The sequence below is a fragment of the Panthera pardus genome, unplaced genomic scaffold (genome assembly GCF_024362965.1).
Source record: "Panthera pardus isolate Hobbes unplaced genomic scaffold, ASM2436296v1 HiC_scaffold_19, whole genome shotgun sequence".
NCBI lineage: Eukaryota > Metazoa > Chordata > Mammalia > Carnivora > Felidae > Panthera > Panthera pardus.
The window spans coordinates 21,923,112-21,937,059 of NW_026526754.1; the positions used below are offsets into that span (position 1 = coordinate 21,923,112).

The 13,948-nt window shown below is 59.0% G+C and overlaps 1 protein-coding gene across 1 annotated transcript; it reads left to right on the top strand.

Annotated features, from left to right (window-relative positions):
- The first annotated feature begins 207 nt into the window (after window positions 1–207).
- On the top strand, window positions 208–12,606 carry KLHL36 (kelch like family member 36). The gene is given in 6 exon segments (XM_053906714.1): window positions 208–377; window positions 2,647–2,725; window positions 7,065–7,106; window positions 7,108–8,139; window positions 9,701–9,858; window positions 11,856–12,606. Coding segments are annotated over 5 exon segments (1,941 nt in total). The 5' UTR covers window positions 208–377; window positions 2,647–2,662; the 3' UTR covers window positions 12,502–12,606.
- Window positions 12,607–13,948: the final 1,342 nt, after the last annotated feature.

Below are 13,948 nucleotides of genomic sequence, written 5' to 3' on the forward strand. Positions count from 1 at the left end.
CCGCCCCCTCTTCCCCCGGCCGCGCGCACCACCGCCTCCCTCCCCGGCCGCGCGCGCCTCCCTTCACCGCCCCCCTCCTGCCGCGCGCGCCTCCCCCCGCCCCCCAGCCTCGCGCGCCTCCCTCCCTCCCCCGGCCGCGCGCGCCCTCCTCCCTCCCCGGCGCAGGCCCCGCCTCGGCGCCGCCTGAGCCCACCTCCTCGTGGCCGCCGCCATTGGCCGCGCGCGCCGCCTCCGCCCTCGGCCTCGCACTTCCTGGCGGAGCCATGGCTGCGCAGCCGGCCGGTCCCGGGGCTCCGGCGACCCGGCCCCGCCGCCGCGCCCGTCCGGTCCCGCCGCCGCCGGGGGTCCCCGCGCCGCTCCCGTAGCGCGCCCTCCAGGTGGGCCTCCGCGCGCGCCGTCGGGGGATCCGGGGAGTGGGGAGGGCCCCCGCCCCGCGAGCGGCGACCCCCGGCCGCGCCGCCCCCTCCCCCTCCCGGCGTCCCGCGGTGCTGGGGGGGGGGGCGCGGCGGGAAGGGGAACACGGAGGGGCAGCGGCCGCCGCCGCAGGTGAGACAGGTGCGGCCTGCGCGGCCCAGGTGAGTGTCCCCGCGTCCCGCCGCGGGCGCCGGCCCGGCCGCGTCCCGACTCCGCCTGCTCGCCGCCCGCTCGAGCTGGCCCGGCGGCCGTTGGGCCGCCAGTTCCGCCGGCGGGGGTGTGGGGGGGGGTGTGGGTGCGAGCCAGCGACCGCGGCGGCCCCGAGACCCAGCCCTCGAGACCCGGGGCTGGTGAGTAGCGGCGGGTGTCCGAGGCCATGTCCCGATCGCCGAGGTCCGGCAGGTTCAGGGTAGAAACCCGGAGGCAGCTCGGAGAGCAGGCTCCCTGGGGACCCTCCGTCCGGACGTGGCCTCTGGTCCCATGTTTACTAAGAGATCTTGTAACGCGGAACTGGGGATCGCCGCTGCCCGTGCGGATGGCCTTGACCCCTTAAAGCACGCGAGGCGGCTGACACCCAGCGCTCCTGTACACATTGGCCCCAAACCGCTTGCCCCGAGACAAAAGGGAGCCTCCACCAAGGGGAACTCTCTTAAGAAATCTTGGCCTAGAAAAGAACGCTTTGAGCGCTGAGAGCAAACCTGAGCTCTGGCTGGTTGCGGGGGGGGGGGGGGGGGGGGCGGGGAGGGGGTGCGGGGGAGGGACCTGCTGCTTTCTCGGGTGTGACCTTGGACGGCCCCCTCCACCACCTGAGCGTCAGAGTCTCAGAGGGTGAAGGTAGAACATCCAGCAGGCCCGGCCGAATATTGATTTCCTTCCTTTCCCTCATGAACCCCCCCAGCAGCCCAGGGGCAGTCAAAGGGGACAGGGGGGTGGGGACAGCTGGCCTTTGTCACAAAGTTGCTAGTTTGTCAGGAGAAATCTAGCTGTCCTTTCCTTCCCCAGGGAGCTGGACAGGATGGATTGTGCCCGAATGTATGTCCCCCATTATCTTGACACTGTGCTTACATTTTGTGACATTTTTCTTTATTAGCCTAGGCTGTTGGTTCAGTAGGTAGCAACTTAGCAAGGGGAAGAAATTCCTCGTTAAGCCCAGGGTGTGACTTGCTTAAGTCCCTTCTCGGTGCCCCCATGCCCTCCAGATCCCCTAAAGCCTACCTCTGTGCTATTGTTAGTGAGTTACTTGGCTGGAAGAAACTTTAAGGTGTCTGATTCACCCGCCCATCCCGGAGACGTGATTACGACGTCTGGAGGTGAACGTGAGCGTTTGGTTTTATACTGGGTGGTCCAGGCAGGGCCTAGGCCTTAGTAGAGGTTTCCTGCCTGTGGGCCATTTTTTTTTTTTTTTTTTTTTTTCTGTTTTGAATGGCCAGGCAGGGTAGCTTGGGGTTGAGAGCAAGGAGGCCCCCCTGGGTGGGAGGCCCAACCCCGCAGCTCCTTCCTGGCTGTGTGATGCTGGGCAGTAGCCTTGGACTCATGGGGTTTTTCCGAGGATTAAATCCGTGAAGACACAGGAAGGCACTTAAAGGAAAAGTACCTGTGTCGAGACCGTGAACGTATTTTATACGTGGCAGTCATCACTGGGTCACAGCCCTGCCTTCGTCATGGTCTTTCAAAAGTTAAGCTGTTCTCACAGACTGGGCCACGTCCAGCAGAGCTTTGCGGTGAAGGGCCCATGTCTGGCCACTTTTGGGGGCCGGACGGACCCGGGTTTGATTCCCAGCCGTTTACGAGCTTGGTGACTGGAGCTCAGCGTCCTCATCTGTAAAATGGGATGTGACATTAGCCTGGCCGAGTAGTTGCGGGGCTTACACGAGACAGCCCAGGTAAATCCCTTAGCCGGGGTCTGCGGTCATTATATCTTGATCTAGCCGAAGGCCTAATTGAGATCAAGCATCAGAAGGCAGGTATTTGTAGGAGGTGGGCTGTAAAAGACAGGATACTGTCAGATTTTAGTGACTAAAGGAACAACGTTAAGTCCACTGTCTGATTCTAATCACCTGAGTTTTTCAACTCAGCGTAAAAGAGTTCTCATTTCTGTACTGTCTTCTCTCCGTCTTTCCTCCGTGTAACTGGTTTCACCCTCGTCGTCCTCGATATCTGCCAGCAGCCTGCGATTACTGAATGACCTGGGGTTTATTACTGCACACTCAAAAATCCCTGTTCTTGTCCTAGGGCTGGGATCTCTTCTATGATGGAGGGAAGCCGGCAGACGCGAGTGTCACGGCCGTACAAGATCAGCGAATCTTCAAAGGTCTGTGAATGGCCGCTCGCCACCCTGTGCAAGTTGCCTACGAAGTGTGGTATTTTTCTGATGAGATCAGTCCTAAAGGCCAGACAGATTTTCTGTTCCCGGTGGTGGTGTTAGCCTCCTTAACAATGAGTAGACAGGTAGCTCGGGCACGGGGTAGAAAACATCCGAAACTCAGAGCAGGAGCGAGAGGGACGTTAGAGATACACCTTGACTCGCTTGTTCTTTGCCTCAACTCAAAGATGTGGATGGGACAGAAGGAAAAAGCCATGGGATGTGTGTCCCCACTTGGGGGCCCCAAAACTCCAAGGACACGTCCATTGACAAGCCAGCACCTGACCTAGCGGTCGGGGTCACGTGTTGCGTACCTGGGTATTAAGGGCCCGGAGTCTTTCCCCCAGTCTGCCTTTCTGGGACCCTAGGAGCGAGTGAGGGTGGGTTCCCTATGGCCAGCCTACCAACCTGTGTCATGCTGGCCACATCAGGATCACCCTGGCAGGGGGGAACGTATCCAATTCAGAATGCATATGCCGGGCCCCACCCCAGACCTGCTGACTTACAATCTGAGAGCAGGACCTGGGAATCTATACTTTCAGCAGACCCGAGGCTACTATAAATAAGGATCGGGGGACCAATTTTCAGGCCAGTCTCCGTTCACACCTGTTCCTCTATAAATATCAGTAACACCTCTTTTTTTTTCCTTTAAAAAAAAATATTATTTTTTTTAAAAAATTTTTTATCACCACTTTTCTTTAAAAGTGGCCCTTTTGGAGATTTAAATGTTCTGGTTACCTCAGCTCGTGCATTTTCACTGGAGCCAATATTGCCCCCACAGTTGGTTCTTGGGAGAGGGGAGGGTATAAAAAGAATTCTCTTTTTTGCGATCAGAGAGCAATACAGTTCACGTACAGATACACAGGATATGTGTGGCGTTAGAATCTCACGGGCGCCGTTAGGAAAAAATATGTCAAAAGAAGACTGAAAAAAGACGGAGGTAACCACTTCAGATAAAGGGACCTGTGAGCAGCGTATAGATTTGAGGGCAAAACAGAGGTTCTGCAGATGTGCATAGAAGGAAAACGGGGTAGAATTTTCAGGAGAGGTGGGTTCTCCGGAGAAACGGGCTCTTATTTCCATCTGAGTTACCGAGAAGGCTCTTGCCAAGCCCGGCTTTATCTGCCGCGAAAACCCAGAAAGGTCTCGCGGCTGTCTCAAAGAGGCTTTGTTTCAGAGCCTGGCTGCAGAGACAGTGCGGCTTTCTGAGCGTGGTGATAGTGCTGGAAATCTTTGTCCCCGAAAGGCGCGTTCCGGGTTCGTTTCTGTCGGAATCTATCCCGTGGTGACATGGTATCCGTGTTTCTGACTCACTGTACTTAAAGAGGGCCCGGAGGGTAACCGTAGCCTGGATTTTCTAGACGTCAAACACACCCAGGTAGCCAGCCCCCAGATTACAGCAGAGATTACCGGACCCTCCAGTCCCAGTCGCCAGCTTCCGCGACTGGAGTGTTGTCTGCCCTTGAACTCAAGGCGAGTAAAGGCTCCTTTCGCCGGTTCCTACGCCTCTGAGGTCTGGCCCTGTTGCTGCCTGTGAGCGGTAGGCTGTTCACCTTCCGGGCGCGATGGAGTCTTCCATTGTGTGACGGCCGCTGCTGGTTCATCTGCTCTGAAATGTGTTGATCCGTTCTGATGATGAATCCCGTTTGCATGTAAAACACTCCGTACGTGCTGCATTCTGGCTGGGGTTGGCTGCTGAGGGCCTGTGTTTCTTCTCTCACGTCGCCTTGCCGCGGGTAGAGGCACTAAAATAGGGAATAAATGAACGAGTAAGAGTTAGCACCATCGAAGAGTGTGGGGGTCGAAGCTTCTAGGTTTTAGGAAACGCTGCGACTCTGTTGCTGAGGTCCCTTTGAAACCGGGAGGTCGTGTTTGGTGTTTTTTGGTTTTTGGGGGTTTTTTTCTTTTGAAAGTCTTCACCTCTGCCGCTGCACTGAAATATCCAGAAACGGGTTGTCACTGAGACCCAGGTGAAGAATGAAGCGTGCCTACTTAGCATGGAGACCCAGTTTTAGAAACAGTGGCTGCCCTTTTCCCTGCCCTGGCTCACTGGAGCAGATGGTCCTCTCCGCAGCTGTCATCTGGGGCTGTCCCCATCCCCCACCCCCTCCAGGGGGCTGGTTTTTCTTTTTACGCCGCAGCTGGGGGTCCTGTGTGCACCCATTGAAGTGTGCTGGCCCCACATCCCCACCAGCTTACAGACAACCGGGGGCCTGGGGGGGGGGCACACAGCCCACCTGACGCCCCTCGCTTCCGGGGGCTTTGAGCCTTCGCGGTCACGAGAGGGGCTGCCGGTGTGGTGCTTGGACGCTTCCTTCCTCGAGTCCGCACCCGAGAGGGGCCCCGAGCCGGGGTGTGTTGCAGCCCAGACCGGGCCAGCCGGGCTCTCTCTGCCGGTAACCAGAATAGGCAGGGAGATCCACGTATGGAACCTCCGAGAAACCGTCCTGTGATGTGAGAACAACACAGCCTGGCTCTCCGCACTTGGATGGGAAGGCAGCTTCGGGCAGTACCTGTTAGGCGTCCACGTCACAAGTCCGAGAACGTTGCCCGCACCTGTAACCTAGAGGGAGCGGTGGGTGTTGGGAGTGGCCGGGTGAGGAGGGACCGAGGGGAAACAGTTATTACCCCCGTCACGGGTGTGTTGGGAGGAAAGGAAGAAGGCGATGACACCACGGCAGGACACAGGTTGCAAAGTGGCCTGCGGGGACCTGGCGGCCCCCCCCCCCCCCCCAGCTGCTCACACCTGCTGAGCCCTTAGCCCACCTCCCCTCACCCGCACCACTTCCCCTTTGAGGCTCGGTGCCCGGCCAGCCCTGTCTGCCGACACCCTCAAATAGACCAGCTACGTCATCCATGTGCCTGGACGGCCTGTGCCTCCCTGTACTGAATTTCGTGGTGTTTCTGATGTAAATAAACCGGGCGGTGTGTGGATCCCGAGCCCCCGGAGCCTGATTGGCCTTCCAAGGATGGAGACGCTGCTGCCTGGGTCTGACGTGGCCTCGTACCCTCCAAAGCACGTGGCAGGCAGACAGGACTCCGCAAACGTCTCCCGACCTGGATTGCTTGAATTGACCCATTTTCGTTGTTCACGTGAACTGATTTGTTGATTCCGGTGCCGTGTGGTGATTAAACGTTCGGGCTCCGGAATCAGACCTAGCCGCAAATCCCAGCCCTGCCTCTCAGCCACTGTGGGACTTTGGGCAAGTTTCCTAGTCTCTGAACCTCAGTTTCTCCTCATCTGGGAAATGGGCATGATTACAGATCTTCCCTTGGAGGAGGGTCATTGTGACCCGCGAATGAGACAGCACATACCCAGCGCACCGTGCGAGATTCGTATAAGCCCCGCCCTGGGGAAGAGGCCACGCTCCTGCACTTTTCCCCAGAGCACTTTAGTCGGGATGCATCGCGGAGTCTCTGGGACCCGCCCCATCCCTGGACCCATCGATAGAAGTGGGAGCCCCTTGCATGGCTGGGCGCTAAGCATTTTCTACAACACGGAGCGAGCAGTCTTCTTTGGTGGGAGGCCTCCGTGGGAACCCTGGGTCTCCTGGAGCGGCGCCCCGTCCTCTTAACGCCCCATGCCGAGCGGTAAACGCCCTCCTCCGCACTTGTGAGACCAGGAAAAGGGGGCTCAGAGGCTTCTCAGGGCTTTCTCAAGATCACACAGCTAGTATGTAGCAGACCTGGGATTCAAACCCAGCTTCTGTCCGTGTTTACAGGCTATACCTGAGCAACTGGGCTGCCCCTACGGGACGGCCATTTTTAAACCTATCTGCTCCGGACCCACAGTAAGAAAGAAAGGGGGCAGGGAGAGAAAAAATACAACTTTGAGGAACTGTGTTTAGAAAGAAAAAAAAAAGGAAAGACGAAAGAGGAAGAGAGATTACGTTTTTAGGGATTGTATTTATAAAGAAAGACGGTAGGTAGGAAGGAAAGGAGAACGGTAAGTTTTTAGAAATTGCCTTTGCTAGGCCACATTGTTTGGTAAGTGATCTCTGCCCCCGCTGTAGGGCTCAAAGCCACACCCCGAGGTCAAGAGTGTCCTGCTCGGCGACTGAGCCAGCCGGACGCCCCTTTAGGAGCTGGCATTTGAAAAGAAAGAAGGAACCCTACAGGGTGTGCACCGAATCGCTCTCGTTTTGCTCTCGTTTCGTTAAGTGTGGGTCGGGTCTTGAGGCCCCGGGTTGACCACGGGACCCTGCGGGGCGGGGCGGGGGGGGGGCGGGGCCGGGGGGCGGGGCTGCCGGCCGAGCCCTGACGTGCGCGCACGCGCTCTCGGCCGCAGGTGTACCACTGGGCCGACCACTCGACCACGGTGCTGCAGCGGTCTGAACGAGCAGCGTCTCCGCGGCCTCTTCTGCGACATCGTCCTGGTGGCGGACGAGCAGCGCGTGCCGGCCCACCGCAACCTGCTGGCCGTGTGCAGCGACTACTTCAACTCCATGTTCACCATCGGCATGCGCGAGGCCTTCCAGAAGGAGGTGGAGCTCGTGGGCGCCTCGTACATCGGGCTCAAGGCCGTGGTGGACTTCCTGTACGGCGGGGAGCTGGCGCTGGACGGCGGCAACATCGACTACATCCTGGAGACGGCGCACCTGCTGCAGATCTGGACGGTGGTGGACTTCTGCTGCGAGTACCTGGAGCAGGAGGTGAGCGAGGACAACTACCTGTACCTGCAGGAGCTGGCCTCCATCTACAGCCTCAAGCGGCTCGACGCCTTCATCGACGGCTTCATCCTGAGCCACTTCGGCACGCTGTCCTTCACGCCCGACTTCCTGCAGAACGTCTCCATGCAGAAGCTGTGCGTCTACCTGAGCAGCAGCCAGGTGCAGCGGGAGTGCGAGCACGACCTGCTGCAGGCCGCCCTGCAGTGGCTGACGCAGCAGCCGGAGCGCGAGGCCCACGCCTACCAGGTGCTGGAGAACATCCACTTCCCGCTCATCCCCAAGAACGACCTGCTGCACCGCGTCAAGCCGGCCGTGTGCTCGCTGCTGCCCCGGGAGGCCAACTGCGAGGGCTTCATCGAGGAGGCGGTGCGCTACCACAACAGCCTGGCGGCCCAGCCGGTCATGCAGACCAAGCGCACGGCGCTCCGCACCAACGAGGAGCGCCTCCTGTTCGTGGGCGGCGAGGTCTCCGAGCGGTGTCTGGAGCTCAGCGACGACACCTGCTACCTGGACGCCAAGAGCGAGCAGTGGGTCAAGGAGACGCCCCTGCCGGCCCGGCGGAGCCACCACTGCGTCGCCGTGCTGGGGGGGTTCATCTTCATCGCCGGCGGCAGCTTCTCCCGGGACAACGGAGGGGATGCGGCGTCCAATCTTCTTTATAGGTATGACCCCCGCTGTAAACAGTGGATCAAGGTGAGATTAAAGCCAGATTATTTCTTTACTCTTGAGGACTTTTGCTCTCTTAACCTAGCCTTGACTGCCCCCCTTGCTCTCGGGCCTCGGCCCCCGTCCCGCCTCTGTTCTGACCGAGGCGGCGTGAGGACACCGGGGCGCGCCCGGCCCCGAGCCCGCGCCCTGCCCGGGGCGGGGGAGGGGCGGGGGAGGGCCGAGCGGCCGCTGCGCAGGCGCAGGCGCAGGCGCAGTCGTAGTCATCGTCCCGCGCGGGGCCCTCCGATAGAACTTTCTGCGGGCGACACAGACGTTCTGTGCCTGTGCTGATACCCCGGCCACCAGCCACGTGTGGTGACTGAGCGCTCAGAATGCGACCAGTGGGACCCAAGGACTGAATTTGGGGTTGTATTTCACTTAAACTAACTGACGTCTGTCCGAGTGTAAATGCCCGCCCGAGGCTGGTGGCTGCCATGCTGGACGGTGCCGGCCTAGAAGTTGGACCCAGGGTTCGGACGGTGTTCCCCCAGAGTCGCCCCAGAGCTCCCCCTTCGGGAAAGGTTTGGAGCTCGTTTGAGGAGGCCACGGAGGCTCCCGCCTGGTGGCAGCCGTGGCCAAGGCTGGGTCTCGGTGTCAGGCCCGAGTTCACACCCCAGCTGCGCTGAGTCGCTGCTGGGGATTTCAGACTGCTTCCTCGCCCTCCAGATTCCCAGCTTCCGCCTCCGGAAACGGGGTCGGTGGGGGGGGGGGGGGGGGGCGTGGACATCCCGAGGTCAGGGGCTGGGGCCGGTGGGGGTTGGCAAGCCCCTGGCACAGAGAAGGCAGTCCTCTCCTCCCACAAACACCTCCCCAGACCACGACCCTCAGAAACCTGTCTGCCTTTCTGCCCGTGCCTCTGCGCTTTTGCTTAACTCGGTGATTTTATCTGAGCGCGAAACTCGGAATGGGCTCCGGTGACCTTTCTGTTTTATTCTCGAAAGTCTGCAAACCACCCTGCAGCGTGTAGCTCCTGCCCCTCGAAAGAGGCCCCCTGTTTGGAGCCCGTCCTCCAGAGCTCCGTAGCAGGGGCAGCCTGCAGGTGCGGTCTCCTTTGGGACTGTGTTCTACTTGGATTATTTAAAAAAAAGGAAAAGTTGAGTCTTCTGCTTTTTAATTTCCCACTGATTGCCCCTTTCTGTCTGTCAACACGATAGCGATCAGCATTAATTCTAAAAGTGTCTGGTGTGGGAGGAGCAAGAGGAGAGATGAGTTTTTGTTCCAGGAAACCACTAAACCGGTCATTCTGAACCGTATGCTCTGCGGAATTCGAGTCCACAAGGTCAGCCACTGCCCAGGCCGGCTGGGGGACTGTGTTCTCTGTCCCCTTCTCGGGGGACAAGGTCTCAAGGGTTCCGGGAGCTCTTGAGAAGTCCTGTCCGAAGAGCCCCTCTTTCGTCAAGGGTGACTCCCTTCCCCAGACGCGCTTGGCCACTGCCTGACCCTCCTGGGCTGTGCGTTCCACAGCACGCATTTGGGAGCCGAGTGCCCGATGTTGACGTTGTCCCGAGCATGGGGAAGGGAAGGTACAGGTGTCCCGCCTCCGCAGGTGGCCTCCATGAACCAGCGCCGTGTGGACTTCTACCTGGCCTCCATCGAAGACATGCTGGTGGCCGTCGGTGGCCGGAACGAGAACGGAGCTCTTTCTTCAGTGGAGACTTACAGCCCCAAGACCGACTCCTGGTCCTACGTGGCCGGCTTGCCGAGGTGACTGGGGGCCGGGGCAGGGGGGGGGGGGGGTAGAGTCCTCAGGCGGGCTCTACTCTGGGGCTCCGGTTGTCCACCTCGTCTTGGCCTCTAATTTCAGGAAAAATCTCCTGGCTTGTAGATAACTCTGGGTAGACTGTGCGGGCAGAGGGCGTGGTGGTAACAAGTCAGGGGACAGACCATCCAAGTGCAATGTCCCCTCTGCCGCCAAGACAGACGTCCCTCAGTTTCCAAGTCTGTTCACTCCTGGAGCTTCAGGGAGAGAGTGTTAGGTTCAGATAGCGAGGGCTTTCCCGAGAAACGTCCCTGAGCGTGGACCTGGGTTGGTCCTCGAGGTGACAGAATAGGGCTGTTGGGAGCGAGATGTTCCCAAGGAGCCTCCCCCACCCTGCTCCACGTCATCCAGCGCCCGGGGGCTCCCCGGGGTGTCCCAGGGCTCGGAGCTCCTCCTCCTCGGTTGCCCCACGTGCCGGCGTGCACTCGGGGAGCCCCTGTCACCCTGACGGGTTTAGCAGAAGGTGCCTGCCACTTAACGTTAGCAGTTCCCCGTGGCTGAGCGTGCAGGCACGCGTTCCGAACCAGTCTTGCTGTGGAACGCATCTGGCGGTCTTGGGTGCGTCCCCAGGAGCTAGACGGGTGAGCGGTGTGAGCGTTTGATGGTGAATCCCACCGTCCTCCGGTCCCCAGTTACTACCACCTTCCTGTGGAGGTTGTAAGAAGCCGGTGGAGCAGTGCCTTTGGCAATTGGGATGACCACGTGTCACCTCTGGGCCAAGTGCTTGATATGATGAGTCCCTTGATACCCAGGGACCTGGTGGGGTGGGGGTAGGCGCCCATATAATCTGTCATCCAAACCAGGATGACAGTGAACCTTAACTGTAAATACCGACCCCGTCACCGGCAGACCAAGACCTGTGATCTCCTTAGGTTTAGGTACCTTTTTTTTTTTAATCATCCCATTTTACAGATGGAGGAGTGAGGCTCAACGATAGTGATAAGAGCCTCTGCGGCCATCGCTGTGGGCCAGCTGGAGTGATTCACGTACCTAAACGCTAAAACAAACCTGATTTTTTTCTTTCTAAATGGGCCTTAGGGGTCCGAGGTTGGAGTAAACATAGCCCGTGATGCTGTAATCGTTAGTGCGTGTGCTGAGCTGTCAGCACAGAGCCCGACGCGGGGCTCGAACCCACCAACTGAGATCACATTCCGAGCCGAGGTTGGACGCTTAACCGACGGATCCACCAAGGCGCCCCCACACGGCACTTTTTAGAGCAGTTTTAGGTGTACGGAAAATCGAGCAGAAGGTACAGATTGTTCCCATAGACTCTCTCCCCTGAGCTCATTTCCTCTGCGCTACATTTGTTACAACTGACGCATCCAAATGGCTACAAGACACTCACCGAGGCCCACGCTAAGCGAAGGCTCGCTGTGTCGCTCGTGCTGGAGGTTTGGACAAATGTCAGGGGCGCGCCTCCACCCGCGCGTGTCACACAGAGTGTTTTCACTGTCCTGTGAGCCTCCTGTGCTCCCCACATTCATCCCACCCGAGCCCTGGGCCCCGACGGCCCAAGGGTTTTTTTCACTGCCCCTGGAGTCTTTTCTGGAATGTTTTCTGGAATGTTGCAGAGTTGAGGCTGTGCTTTGTTTCGTTCCCGTTTGCTGTATAATTTGAAGGGAACCTACGAGTGCCTCAGTCACACGGCCCCATTGTTTTTAGCTCTTACGCGAGGGATCTGCCGTGTCATTATCCCCGTCCTGACACGGGGAAATGGGCTGCGGGCACAGGCCGGGCGGTCTGGCCGCCGAGCCACGTGCGCGCTTGCCCGCCCGGCTCCGCCGCTTTCTGTCCGGTGACAGCTGCCATCTGCAAAGCGTGCGGGGGCCGCCCGCGCCCTCCGTGATCCCCTCGGGGCCCCGCGGCCCCCCCCCCCCCCCCCGGCGAAGAGGGAAAGCGCTGAGCCCCCTCTGTGTCTCCGTCCGTCCGTCTGTCTCCGCAGGTTCACCTACGGCCACGCGGGCGCCATCTACAAGGACTTCGTGTACATCTCGGGGGGGCACGACTACCAGATCGGCCCCTACCGCAAGAACCTGCTGTGCTACGACCACCGGACGGACGTGTGGGAGGAGCGGCGGCCCATGACCACGGCGCGCGGCTGGCACAGCATGTGCAGCCTGGGCGACAGCATCTACTCCATCGGCGGCAGCGACGACAGCATCGAGTCCATGGAGCGCTTCGACGTGCTGGGCGTGGAGGCCTACAGCCCGCAGTGCAACCAGTGGACCCGCGTGGCCCCCCTGCTGCACGCCAACAGCGAGTCGGGCGTGGCCGTGTGGCAGGGCCGCATCTACGTCCTGGGCGGCTACAGCTGGGAGAGCACGGCCTTCTCCAAGACCGTGCAGGTCTATGACCGCGACAAGGACGCGTGGAGCAGGGGCACCGACCTGCCCAAGGCCATCGCCGGCGTGTCTGCCTGCGTGTGCGCGCTGAAGCCGCGGCTGGAGGACAAGAAGAAGAAGGGCAAGGGCAAGAGGCACCAGGACCGGGGCCAGCGCCCCCGCGCCCCGCCCCCCCCGCTGGGCCTCGAGGGGCCCCGGGCCCCGCCGCCCCCTGCCGGAGGCCGTAGACCAGCCACGACCCCGTAGCGTCCGGACCCATCACGTACCTCCTAGCAGCCTTTTTTACTTTGATGATGCTTGGTGTTTCTATGATATCACAGTAACCGATTAAATATTCTATATCATTTTACGGATCATCTTGCTCGAGTCATTAAACCTGGGCCCAGGCAGGAGACACAACCCTCCTCTCTGTGCAGGGCCCCTTCCTCCCTCGTGACGAATCCCCGAGGGTGCCGCCCGCCCCCCCCCGAGTCCGCACCTCCCTCCACTTGGCTGAGCTTGTGCAAAATTCAGGTTCCGGAGCCCCACTTGAGAAGTATCCGTTGTAAAGGTACCAGGAGTGAGGGCGGAGGGGGTGCCTGGAGACTGTATTTCAACCAGTTCCCAGAATGACTGAGCACTGGCCACGTCTGGCAAACCGCAGGCAAGGCCAAGTGCACTCGTGTCGTGAGTGGGGACACAGAGACCCCGACAGGGTGAGTGGGTGACGGAGTGACGCTCACTAGACAGGCAGGACCTGGGACTTCTCACCAGGGAGGTGTTCCCACCGGGATTTCCTGATCAGGTGACTCTTGTTTCTGAGTAATCCCATTTTCCTGATGGGTAGCTCTTCCCGAATTCTGAAAGGGTCTAGGTAATCCAAAAACTAAAAAAAAAAAAAAAAAAAAAGCATGAAGCTCTTTTATAAACATTTTTCTGTAATTTGTGCTTTTTGCTTTATTTTTCCTGAACCCACTGTTAACTTACTGATGTACTGAGCCCCCAAAATCTATGTTCCTTTCTCAGGAAAGAAAGAGTGGGCATCCTAGAACTTGCCATTGTTTTCTGTGGCTCGGCACCAAGAAGCCCTCGGCAGCCCCTCCGGGAGCCGGCCGAGTACACGTTGCTCCCAAAGGAGGCTGTCAGGTACCCCCCTCTGCACACCCCCCCCCTCCCCCCCCAGCTCAGCAGTCCGCTGCTCAGCCGTTTTGTGCTGCTGGGCAAGTTTTAACAGGCCCTGGCTGATCCCTCATATAAGCGGCAGGTCAGAATCCGAGGGCCCGGCTGCTTCAGTCTGTATAAGCTGGCAATGCGTGCTCAACCCCTCCTCTTGAGATGTGTGACCGTCCTGTGCAGATTTCCTGCAGGTGTCACCAACGGTTTGTGCCCTCGAAGGTGAGCTGGGGACTCTTGCCCAAGCTGCTGTGGACACAAGGACGTTGGGAAGATAAGAGCGTGCTCGGTTTTTATCACGAGCCAAGGGAGGCGTTTGTGATCTATGCCTTGACAAAGATCAGATTGCAGAGACGAGAACACCTTAAGATTTATTGTTAACCTTGACATTAGAATATGACTCTCAGTTAACTTCCTTTAAAATGAAAAATTATCTCCTTTGTACTTCTTTTCCTTTCCCAGAAAGGATTATTGTGATTTTGAGCAGCTTGGGCGTTGAAAGCTTCAGTACCCGAATCGTGGCCCTCTGTTGTTAGTGGCG